Below are 12,939 nucleotides of genomic sequence, written 5' to 3' on the forward strand. Positions count from 1 at the left end.
ATTCGGTATTTTGGGTGCCGATTTGCCTATTTTTTTTTTTTTTTTATACCTTTATTTAACTAGGCAAGTCAGTTAATAACACATTCTTATTTTCAATGACTGCCTAGGAACGGTGGGTTAACTGCCTTGTTCAGGGGCAGAACGACAGATTTTCACCTTGTCAGCTCATGGTATCCAATCTTGCAACCTTACAGTTAACGAGTCCAACGCAATAACGACCTACCTCTCTCTCGTTACACTCCACAAGGAGACTGAGATTTGCCTGTTATGCAAATGCAGTAAGCCAAGGTAAGTTGCTAGCTAGCATTAAACTTATCTTTATAAAAAACAATCAATCATAATCACTAGTTAACTACACATGGTTGATGATATTACTAGATATTATCTAGCGTGTCCTGCGTTGCATATAATCTGACTGAGCATACAAGCATCTAAGTATCTGACTGAGCGGTGGTAGGCAGAAGCAGGTGCGTAAACATTCATTCAAACAGCACTTTCATGCATTTTGTCAGCAGCTCTTCGTTGTGCGTCAAGCATTGCACTGTTTATGACTTCAAGCTTATCAACTCCTGAGATGAGACTCGTGTAACTGAAGTGAAATGGCTAGCTAGTTAGCACGCGCTAATTGTCGTGTTCCTGGTTCAAGCCCAGTGAGGAGCGAGGAGAGGGACGGAAGCTATACTGTTACACTGGCAATACTAAAGTGCCTATAAGAACATCCAATAGTCAAAGGTTAATGAAATACAAATGGTATAGAGGGAAATAGTCCTATAATTCCTATAATATCTACAACCTAAAACTTCTTACCTGGGAATATTTAAGACTCATGTTAAAAGGAACCACCAACTTTCATATGTTCTCATGTTCTAAACAAGGAACTGAAACGTTAGCTTTCTTACATAGCACATAATGCAATTTTACTTTCTTCTCCAACACTTTCTTTTTGCATTATTTAAACCAAATTGAACATGTTTCATTATTTACTTGAGGCTAAATTTATTTTATTGATGTATTATATTAAGTTAAAATAAGTGTTCACTCAGTATTGTTGTAATTGTCATTATCACAAATACATGTTTTTTAAATCGGCCGATTAATCGGTATCTGCTTTTTTGGTCTCCCAACAATCGGTATCGGCGTTGAAAAATCATAATCGGTCGACCTCTATAGTGCACTGCTTTTGACCAGAGTGCTCAATCAACATCATGCCTTCTGTAGTGGCCACAGTGCCTGATCTAGACTAATGTCAAGTCCAAAGGAATAGAATCGCAGTGGGTTCTCAATATGTCCGCTGACCCACCCATCATGGAACATACACAAGGTGAATGGAATTCTGGGAATTCTATTCCAGGGCCCATAGGGTAAACAGTGAAGGGAGAGTATAGGTGTTACGGCCATGTAGAAGCACTGACCCTGTCACTGTAAGTGTTCTTAGCAGGTATTGATATTAAAGATCTGGCCAGCTCTGTGCGTTATCTCCTCTACAGCCTGCCTGTTGAGGCCTTCTGTCCAATTTCTCTGAAGTCCAGCCTGTCTAATTTCTGTGGGCTGCAGAATAATTTCCCTAATTATCCGGTTCTGCATGCTGTTTAGTTAGGTGTTCCTGGTTAGCTGAAGTGCAGTTAGACAGCTCTACATCCCCTGATTGGTACCCCTGTGGATGGTATATTTCTCACTGTAGAGGAAAGTTCAGTAGGTAGAAAATGTTTTGGAACTGGGTACTACCTGAACTTGCTAAGTAAGAACACCGATTTTTCACTTTCCGTCACAAAGAGTTTTGCTATGGTGTGCCCTACAGAACACAACCCTAGTTTCCGTGGGCTAATTCCATCACAGTGACTGATGGATAGATATCCAATCTGTGTTGTGGTTGCATTGGGGAACCTTTATTGAAGTCATTTACCACACAGAGCAGAGCATCGACTGGCTGCTTCCGCCAGCAGCGCTATATTGCCACACTGTATTGTTCATTTTAATACCTCCATTAGCTTTAGGTCTTCTGGGTCATGTTTTATCTACTGGTGTTTCCTCATGTTACTACGGTATTATTTCAAGACACTAAAGGGATCATTCCCCAATACTCCCCCATATTGTAATTTACATGTACGTGTATAATCACAGTAAAATTCACATCTGAAAATGACTGAGCGCTCGTGACATGGATGGAGGTGAGCTGCCTTTACGTGTCCCTGGCCTTGTTCCATGTTCTGTCTGGTGTCGCCATGGCAACAGATACAGCACGGCAACAGCCCAGGTTATGCCAATCAATTCCCAATGATTGCAGGGATTCATTATGTTTATGTGCATGTCTCGGAAGTCCTCTCAGCGATGACAGGACTAATCTCTTTATGGCTCTCCCACCACTAGTGTGGCACTGTATGAATAGTTGGCATTGCCCATAAAAATAATTAGATTGCCTTTGTATTATGACTGATCGGCAGCCATTACACCCACCTCATGGCTAATGAAAGATGGGGAAGAAGAACAAAGGTGTGGTCGTTAGTAGTTACGCCGACATGTTCCAGGGAGGATATGGGATGTCTCTCTCAAATGGCACCCTATTCCTTATATAGTGCACTACCTTTGACTAGGACCTTATCCATTCTTTCACTATTTAGGGAATATGGTGCCATTTGTGATGCAGTCATCTGCCAGGAGGGGCTGGAGATAATTAAATGATGATGCTATTCCAAGGTGCCTTGCCGTACGGTGGTGTACACTCTGTGTGTTCAGGCGGGTTAATGACCTGTGCTAATAATGTGCTAGGGAGGAGGGAGGAAGCCCTGTCACGATGTCAGCGGAGCAGATACTTGATTCTTTTAAGGCCCAGTGCAATCAAAAATGTGATTTTCCTGTTGTATCTATTTCCATACTATGAGGTTGGAATTATAGTGTAAGAGCTATTGACATTTCAGGTGTAAGACCACCTGAAATGTCAACCTGCTTTGGCGGGTTGGAGTCTAATTTAGTTAATAGACCAATAAGAAAGAGTTCCAACTCTTTCTGCCCTTCCCACTCAGACCATTCCCAGGCTGTCCAACCAAGCAAAAATCATGCTTGAGAAATGATGGTACTTAATAATTGTTACCCAGAAATGATTTAACACTGAGATAAAAACTGCTGCATTGGCCCTTTTTTACATCTACTTAACATTCATCACATCTCACTTGTCCCTACATCTCCAGCATGGTCCTCCATCCTCCCTAACCTCTCTGTCCGTTTTACCTGAGCACTATGAAGGACAAGGACAGGTAATGTCATCTCTGGATGCCTCCTGGTAAGTGTACTGCAGAGCTATATATTTAGATAGTTCGGCCAACTTTTAGAATGGACGCCATGTTTGTGCCTTTGAGCATTCCATTTATCCGTAGGTTCATGTCACAGAACTAAAGTTACGTTCAATTTCTAAGGGTTCATGTACTGTAAATGCATCATATTACATAACTCAATGTCCAAACACTAAATACATGGCTCTGGTGTACAGTACGTGTCTGTGAAAGTTGTGTGTTGAATAACCAGGATGTTGGCCCATTCCTCTTTCAGCAGAACACCACCAACACCGGTCCAAGCCCGTACCAGACAGACAGACAACAGACAGGCCGACACTCTGTGTCTGTAGAGATGCAGATGCAGAGACAGAGGCAGGAGGAGAGAGACGCCTTCCAACAGGCGCAGAGACAGTACAGCTCTCTGCCACGGTAAGTGTGTATGTGTGTAACACACAGAAAGAACACCCGTAGTCCCTATTTGTTTTCCCAGGTCAAGGTAACATTACATATTAATGACCAATTGGCCATGATATTATCCATTCATATGGATGACATCAGCCTGATATTATCAGCCGGAATCTACAACCAGGTCATTCCTGTCTGGAGTCCAAAGCACCAAACCCACAGCCAAATCTCAGAATAAGCTCAGTTAAACCACAGTCTGGGACTGCTTCCTAAATGGCCACCTATACCCTACATTGTGCACTACTTTTGACCACAGTACTATAGGCCCTGGTCAAAAGTAGTGCACGGTATAGGGAACAGGGTTCCATTTGGGATGCAACAAGGGTGTGTCACATTACCCACCCCAGTAATCTGACATGATCGCACTAATCTGAGAATGAAGTTACCTTTGAACTACATGATCTGTGTGTTATTACAGGAAGTGGTGTGTCTGTCTGTGGCCTTACATGCTGAAGAAACCGTACGCGTGCAAGTTGATTTTGTTCACCCACACCAGATGCGATCAGGACACGCAGATTGAAATATTCAAACAAACTCTGAACCAATTAAAATAATTTGGGGACAGGTCAAAAAGCATTAAACATTTATGTCAATTTAGCTTGCTGTTGCTAGCTAATTTGTCTTGGGATATAAACAATGAATCCACAGATAAAAAGGTAAATCAAATTAGTTTCTCATCATCGCTCCTCCCTTCAGGCTTATTTTTCTTTGGACTGTATATGGCGGTTGGCAACCAACTTTACGGTGCATTACCATAAAGATGAACTGAGTGTGGACCTCAGTTCATCTTTCAATCACCCACGTGGGTATTTGCACCTAAAAGCAATGAGATGGGAGAGGCAGGACTAGCAGCGCTTTGAGCGTCACAAATAGAACCAAGTTCTATTTCAGTGCTTGGCCACAACGATTGAATAACACGTATGTGTACATTTATTTTGCGACGTGAGCGATGTGGTCAGCATGTTATCTGCCCACGGCCAGAGGTATAGTTCACGCTTCTGATTGGCTCAGGGATTAGAGCAGGGTTTCCTTAACTTTTTCACTCAGCCGCCCTTTCCAACATTAGAGAACATCCCCCCCAACGTCTATTTCTATGGGTACAAGTTACTGACAAACTGTTCACACCCCTCTTGTTGGCTGAGATAACATTTTGCAGGTTTAAAGCAAATTTCCTGCAATTATACATATTGTCTTGTGTGTTCATGTGATATCTGAGGAACGTTACAACAAAATCAATGGACTAAAACACCGAGATAAACGTTGGCTGACATGGGTTGAGTTGTTCTGGACATTTCTGACAAGTTCTAGATAGCTCTCTAAGGTCTGCAATGACGGACATGACAAGGAAACCTGCTGATGCACTACCCAATTTCAAATTTGAACCATTAGAGGATTGTTCATCCTTGTTTAGTGAGAAGCTAAACATTGTCGCCAGAGGGGGTGGCTGCCGTCTTATCGGCTCTTAACCAACCATGCTATTTTGTTAAAAACAAAATTGCATTGTTCGTAACTTGTTTTGGAGATAATGTTGTTGCTACCGTCTCGTATGACCGAAAAGAGCTTCTGGACATCAGAACTGAGATTACTCACCTCAGATTAGACGAAGAGTTTTTCTTACACTGAAACCCTGATCTTTTTCCGCGAAATCTCAGTTGCCTTTTGAGGATCAGGCGACGAGTAGCTAATCTGCCCATGCCTTCCATCCTGAAAATCGCTGAAAAAATAAATGGGACGAACTGAAAGCACGTACACTACTGTTCAAAAGTTTGGGTTCACTTAGAAAATGTCCTTGTTTGTGAAAGAAAAGCATTTTTTCTTGTCCATTTAAAATAACATAAAATTGATCAGAAATACAGTGTAGACATAGTTAATGTTGTAAATGACTATTGTAGCTGGAAACGGCTGATTTTTAATGGAATATCTACATAGGCGTAAAGAGGCCCCTTATCAGCAACCATCACTCCTGTGTTCTAAGCATCCATCGCTCCTGTGTTCCCATCCACGTTGTGTTAGCTAATCCAAGTTTATAAAATAAAAAACTCCCTAGAAAGGCCAAAACCTAGAGAGGAACCAGGTTATGAGGAGTGGCCAGTCCTCTTCTGGCTGTGCCGGGTGGAGATAATAACAGAACATGGCCAAGATTTTCAAATGTTCATAGATGACCAGCAGGGTCAAATAATAATAATCACAGTGGTTGTTGAGGGTGCAACAGGTCAGCACCTGAGGAGTAAATGTCAGTTCGCTTTTCATAGCCGATCATTCAGAGTATCTCTACCGCTCCTGCTGTCTCTAGAGAGTTGAAAACAGCAGGTCTGGGTCAGGTAGCACGTTCGGTGAACAGTTCAGGGTTTCATAGCTGCAGGCAGAACAGTTGAAACTGGAGCAGCAGCACGGCCAGGGGGACTGAAGACAGCAAGGAGTCATCAGGCCAGGTAGTCTTGAGGCATGTTCCTAGTGCTCAGGTCCTCCTCCTAGAGAGAGCATACTTACCATCCTGAGACAACGCCGAGTATAGCCCACAAAGATCTCCGCCACGGCACAACCCAAGGGGGGGCGCTAACCCGGACAGGAATATCACGCCATTGACTCAACCCACTCAAGTGACGCACCCCTCCTAGGGACGGCATGGAAGAGCACCAGTAAGCCAGTGACTCAGACCCTGTATTAGAGTTGGAGGCAGAGAATCCCAGTGGAGGGGAACCGGCCAGGCAGAGACAGCAGGGGTGGTTCGTTGCTCCAGAGCCTTTCCTTTCACCTTCCCACTCCTGGGCCAGACTACACACAATCATAGGACCCACTGAAGAGATCAGTCTTCAATAAAGACTTGATAAATAAATACTTTTTCCTAGTCACCGTGCTTCTACACCTGCATTGCTTGCTATTTGGGGTTTTAGGCTGGGTTTCTGTACAGCACTTTGTGACATCAGCTGATGTTAGAAGGGCTTTATAAATACATTTGATTTGATTTTGATTTGAAGGTTGAGACTGAGTCTGCGTCTCTCACATGGGTATGCAGACCATTCCATAAAAATGGAGCTCTATAGGAGAAAGCCCTGCCTCCAGCTGTTTGCTTAGAAATTCTAGGGACAATTAGGAGGCCTGTGTCTTGTGACCGTAGCGTACGTCTAGGTATGTACGGCAGGACCAGATCAGAAAGATAGGTAGGAACAAGCCCATGTAATGCTTTGTAGGTTAGCAGTAAAACCTTGAAATCAGCCCTTGCCTTAACAGGAAGCCAATGTAGGGAGGCTAGCTCTGGAGTAATATGATCACATTTTGGGGTTCTAGTCAAGATTCTAGCAGCCGTGTTTAGCACTAACGGAGGTTTATTTAGTGCTTTAGCCAGGTAGCCGGAAAGTAGAGAATTGCAGTAGTTTAACCTAGAAGTGACAAAAGCATGGATTCATTTTTCTGCATCATGTTTGGACATTAAGTTTCTGATTTCTGCAATATGACGTAGATGGAAAAAAGCTCATTCATGTCTTAATCGAATTATGGATTGCCTCTTATCTGCTCATCCTTCCTTTGTCATAGTTTAAACATCTTAATTGTCAGTAGAAACCACATTTGTTTAAGCAAGTCATCCATATCAGCTATATATATTTTTTAAAGGCAATAAATGAAGCAGAATTAGCTGTTTCACAGCCAGACAAGGCTCCAATTATAGCCAGGTGTAGCAGGATTCACTCCATGGTGCTGAAAAGAAAGCTCTGCTGTTGGGACAGCTTTATGTAGGTCCTAACGGTTTCTGTGCACTGTTTGTCAGCATTATAGTGCAATTCATGTATTGTTTTGTGTTGTGTTGGCTTTGTTGGCATGCATAAAAAAAATGTTTACCCCACCAAGACATGCTATTATCGCCACTGCTGCTAGCTAGTACTTCATCAATTCAGCTTAGTCATTGCTGATACAGATTCCCGCTTGATGAATATTTGAAGAAGCAGCTTTGTTTACGGCAGAGATGTATTGTATAAATGTCTCCCCGATGCCTGGTCAAAGAAACATCCTGTGGCTTTGTGGTGTCATTTCATTGTAATTCTATTAAGGCCAGTTGTGTTTGGATAAACCTGTTTGTTTAAACATTCCATTGTAATTCTAGGCCATTGACTTGGAGTAATATGGGGCCTGGTATCAGCTTGTGCAATCTTGATTGATTTCATATGGCCCCTTGCTTCTGCAGCACAAAACTCTCCCACACACACACACACACACACACACACACACACACACACACACACACACACACACACACACACACACACACACACACACACACACACGCTGTCATTGGTTGAATGGATGAATCATGGCCTATTTGTGATTCATGTTAGTGTGTTCATAAACAGCGTTTTAGATAAAGGTCAGTTTCCTCCTGGTGAAGCTTTGCTAAACAAGGGGTTCAAGTGAAAATAGGCCTTGAACAATGACGCTTGTTGAGAGCCCATGTTCATCATTGACACACAGTATAGATCTCACAGCAAAAGTCTTGTAATTTACATCAGGACCAAAGGGCTTCGGTGTCTGTAGAGAGGCTGTCTAAGTGCTTCCCAAATGGCACCCTATTCTCTATTTAATGCTCTACTTTTAACTAAAGCCTTATGGGCCCTGGTCAAATGTAGTGCTCTATAGGGAATAGGGTGCAGCTCACATGTACAGTACTGGCATAATATCTAATGGAAAAGAGAATAGATAGCTGGTTTACATGTATTTACAGAGAAACAGCCCAAGTGTGTCTCTTGTGTCAATGTATGAAATATAATCAGATATGGAGTCATGGAGCCCCATCTTTTGAAATTGGAATCATTGAAGCATGGGTTTAAAATAAACAGCTGGGTTTGTGTTTCTGTTATTGGTTGAAAGGCTAGCATTTCTGTATCTAACCGCCGGTTGTATTTACACAAAGGTCTGGGTACATTTCTCATTATCATTTTTCCTTCAAATACAGAAATAATACAGTTTCTTCACAGCTGGTTGATAAACCTGCTAATTATGCATGGCTCTGAGACAGAAGCCTGTTTGTTTCAGCCCTGGCTTCAAATAATATTTGAAATCTTTCAAATACTTTTTGAGCATTTGCTCTAGCCTGCCTAGAGTGCCAGATGGGTGGGGTTTACAGTTTTGGGACTATTCTATTGGTCCATTAGGTCAGACAAGCACAGATTAAGTATTTTTTATATGATTTAAAATAGTGTTTGAACCCAGGTCTATTGATGTTATTGTGTCTGTTCCATTTGTCCTGCCCCTGCGATAAGCAGTGTTCAAGGCCTGAACACACATTTCATAAGGGCTGAATACAGAGGTCACAAAGTGCCCAGTTAAGCATGAGTCTGTCTGGGTGATGTCATGCACGCTCACACACACAAGTTCGATTCCCATGGGGGACCAGTATGGAACAAAAAATATTAACTACTGTAAGTTGCTCTGCTAAATGACTAAAATGTAAGATACCATGTCAGATGTCTATAGTGTGAAACCGCCGCAGACACATAGTGGGCCGAGTTGAGTCTCATCTGCAACAGGGCTGCTATTACTGCCTATCAAACCCAATGGGCCGGTCTGTGCTTCACAACAGGCCTAAATGGATGGGAATGGCTGTGCCACTGTCCCTCTAGGTGTATGTGTTTATTTCTGGTTTATCGTGTGCTAAATTGCCTATTGGTCATGTGTGGCGCTGTGCCTTGTCTACCCCAGTCTTTCTCTGTGGAATATCCTCTTTCTGAACTCCTTCTCTTTAAACCCCTCTTAACCTCTTTACTCGTGTCTCACCCGGTCTCCTTTTTATTCTCTCCTTCCCTCCAGACAACCCAGGAAGAACCCTAGCTCCATCTCTCAGGACTCCTGGGTCAAGGTCTACCCGCCGGGCGAGGGCTTCCAGACGACCAAGGAGAACCCTCGCTACTCCAGCTACAAGGGCTCCAGGAACGGCTCCCCGGGGGTGAGCAGTGTGAATGCCCGCGTCTTGCTGGAGGCCCAGGAGCTGCTGAGGCAGGAGCAGAGACGCAGGGAGCAGAAGGCCAAAGGGAAGCAGCTACAACTAGCACCCCCGCAGGAGCACCACGGGAACAACACCTACAATGCCACTCTGTCATACTCAGCTCACATGGACCCTGTGTCGCCTAAGGGCCCCTATAGACAGGACGTACCCCCCTCGCCCTCCCAGCTGGCCAGGCTCAACAGGCTGCAGGGGCCTGAGAAGGGGAGGCCCTTCTACTCCTGAGGGGATAAGGGTGGGAAAGGGACAGGGCAGCCAAGAAGAGGCCACAGTTGGTGGCGACTACTTCAGGAGCTGATTAGCTATAGAATGGGGAGGCCCTTCTACTCCTGAGGGGATATGGACAGGGTAGGCCAGAGGGGCCATACTTGTGGACAATGTGAATAGGGAAGTGTTAGTATTAATGGCCTCTTAGTGACCTCCGTTCAGTCCCAGTCAGTCCTGTTTCCTCACACAGACTGTTGTTAAATGAGACTTTCAGTGCCTCCTGTGTTCATGGACATGATGCTTTCTGGGGTAGTAGTGGTGTTGTGGGATTCATAGACATCTGTCACCCTCACGCTCTGACAATCATACAGGCAAACAGATGTTTTTTCAAACAATGGAGAAGTGTGTGTGTGTGTGTGTGTGTGTGTGTGTGTGTGTGTGTGTGTGTGTGTGTGTGTGTGTGTGTGTGTGTGTGTGTGTGTGTGTGTGTGTGTGTGTGTGTGTGTGTGTGTGTGTGTGTGTGTGTGTGTGTGTGTGTGTGTGTGTGTGGCGTGTGTGGCGTGTGTGGCGTGTGTGTGGCCGAGAGACTGTCTTAATGTATGTATGTGCGCTATGCTAGTGTGGTGTGGACACTTACAAGGTCGCCTGGTTTTGTTAAACCATGGCTCCTACTTGACATGCCCTCCCCTGGACATGAACCTCCCCATAGTTGGTAGTACACTAACACGTCAAAACAACAACGCTGAGCTCTCACTATTCTATTTCTCTGTTTTCATCCTTTCTTTCTTTACTTCAGTAGTCACCAGTGGGCTAGAGAAAAGGGAGGGAGTGTGTAAAAGGAGGGGGAGCATAGCACTGGTTATTAATGAAGGACTCTCATAAATTATTCATGTGTGTGCCATCTCCATGGAGAGAGTCTGATCCACCGCCTGGCCTCTCTGCTCTGGGCACGGCTAACCTGGCCTGCCTGTCTCTGGCTTCCTCCTCTCCCTCACCACCACTTTCTCCTCCTTCTCTCCTCCTCTTTCCCCTATCCTCCTCCCCCTCACCACCTTTTTCACCTCTTCTCCCCCTCACCTCTTTCACCTCTCCTCCTCTTCCACCTCTCCTCCTTCCCCCCACCACCCCTTCCACCTCTCCTCTTCCCCCTTCCACTCCTAGTTCAGCTCTTCTCATCCCCCTCGCGTCCTTTACCAACTCTTCCCCCGTCAACCCTGCACTGAATTTTGCATCACAAGCTGCCTGCCACAGCCAAAGAACAGAACACACACCTAGAGGCTGCTGTGTAGTGGAGGGCCACACCACAGTTTCTCTCCGCAGAGAGACAATCGGAGTACCGACGCAAGATTTAGGTTCAATCTTCCCTTGTTCATAAAAAATAAATAGTGTTTGAGTGGTAATTGCTTTCAGCTGCCGTATAGCGGAGTACTAGTGAGTCGCTCTCCTCCTGTAAATATTGGACCTTTAATGTAACGATGCTCTGATGTCTATGAAATGTACCAAATGGTGGAGATGAATTTCAACCGAACAAAGGAGAGCACAGAAAAGATGACAAATCTAATGACTGTGGTACGTACTCTGTGTTGCCTCGTGGTATACTATAACAGAAGAGTCTGGCACCTCGCTGCTTTGGAGATGTGCTTCAGTGTTCTCCCTATGCCAATTACAGCCATACGAAATGCATTAGCTTCCATTTGTGAGTTAATACAGTGTCTGTGTCCCAAATGGGACCCTACTATCTACACAGTGCACTACGGGCCCTGGTCAAAAGTAGTGCATTAAATAGGGAATCAGCTGTTGAACACGTCTAACATGGAAATAAGACTGTGTTCTGTCGTCTGTACTGCAGTACTTTGCCAATGTCTGCAGTCTGGTTGGAATCTGTTGTATGGTGTCCATTGCTAGCTTAGTTCCAGATCTGTCTTGTTAATGTCTATGGTCGTTATAGTTAACAAGGGTGTAGGCAGAAGTTCCCCAGACTATGTTGCTGATCTTATGTCAGTTTTTCATTTCCCTCACTAAATGGTTAAGGTTAGGATTGGGGGAGGGAAGCTGATCCTATATCTGTACCTAGGGGAAACATCACCCCAGAGTAGTAAATAAGACAGGGCAAATAGATCTGGGATCAGGTGGACCATCTGACCACCACTGGCTAAGTTGAGAGTTCAATAATAAGTGCCTGAGATGCCATGCAGTTCCTGAATAGGGAAAACAATGTGGATTGTTCCTTGTTGTAGCTAAGTAGACACAACACCATCACACCATGTGTTTTTAACATAATATTATCATCTCTACAGCACAGTATGTGTTTTGATTGTTTTGGGTCTTTTTTACAATGAGAAGCCTCTGCACAGCTGATCAGTGTATTTGTATCCTGTCTGTTTGACATTGCCTTCACAATGCTGTGCGTATCATGATGTTTAAAGTATAAAGCTATTGTAAGCACAGTGCAATTGTTTTTCAGACTTTGACATGATATGTTTAGACATGTATACAGACACGTTTCCTGTACATATCACATTTAGAATAAAAGGAAGGCAGTTTCATCCTGTTTACAACTATCTCTGGGTTGTCCTCGATTTGTCATCCTCTCCTTTGAATAATGATCTGGCAGTGATATCAGGTTATATCCTCATTAGTAACAGTGAGTCTGGTTTGATCCACTCTTGTATTTGTAATATGCTTTTGCCTTTTCTATCAATAGGTTATTGCAGTTCTAGCTTCACATCTTTCATGTAAACAGCTCTACGAGTGTCTCTGTATCCTTGTCTCTGTATCCTTGTCTCTGTATCCTTGACCCTGTATCCTTGTCTCTGTATCCTTGTCTCTGTATCCTTGTCTCTGTATCCTTGTCTCTGTATCCTTGTCTCTGTTTTCTTTTTCTCTGTATCCTTGTCTCTGTATGCTTGTGTGCATGCTTGTGATTATGTGTAAGTGTGCATGCTTGTGATTATGTGTAAGTGTGCGTGCTTGTGATTATGTGTAAGTGTGCATGCTTGTGATTAT

General features: G+C 43.9%; 1 protein-coding gene across 9 annotated transcripts in view; it reads left to right on the forward strand.

Annotated features, from left to right (window-relative positions):
* LOC124041922 (partitioning defective 3 homolog) overlaps positions 1-12,486 on the forward strand; it is a 246,588-nt gene extending 234,102 nt beyond the window's left edge. For 7 of the 9 annotated variants that reach the window (XM_046360093.1, XM_046360097.1, XM_046360095.1 and 4 more), the window contains 2 exons: positions 3,544-3,698; positions 9,534-12,486. In XM_046360093.1, coding sequence (XP_046216049.1) covers positions 3,544-3,698; positions 9,534-9,951 — 573 coding nt within the window. In that variant the 3' untranslated portion in view covers positions 9,952-12,486. Of the gene's footprint in view, positions 1-3,185; positions 3,278-3,543; positions 3,699-9,533 lie in introns of all 9 variants that reach the window. The other 2 variants (XR_006840005.1, XM_046360094.1) reach the window with 2 other exon arrangements.
* The last annotated feature ends 453 nt before the right edge of the window (positions 12,487-12,939 follow it).

This window comes from Oncorhynchus gorbuscha, linkage group LG08 (assembly GCF_021184085.1).
Source record: "Oncorhynchus gorbuscha isolate QuinsamMale2020 ecotype Even-year linkage group LG08, OgorEven_v1.0, whole genome shotgun sequence".
Taxonomy (NCBI): Eukaryota; Metazoa; Chordata; class Actinopteri; order Salmoniformes; family Salmonidae; genus Oncorhynchus; species Oncorhynchus gorbuscha.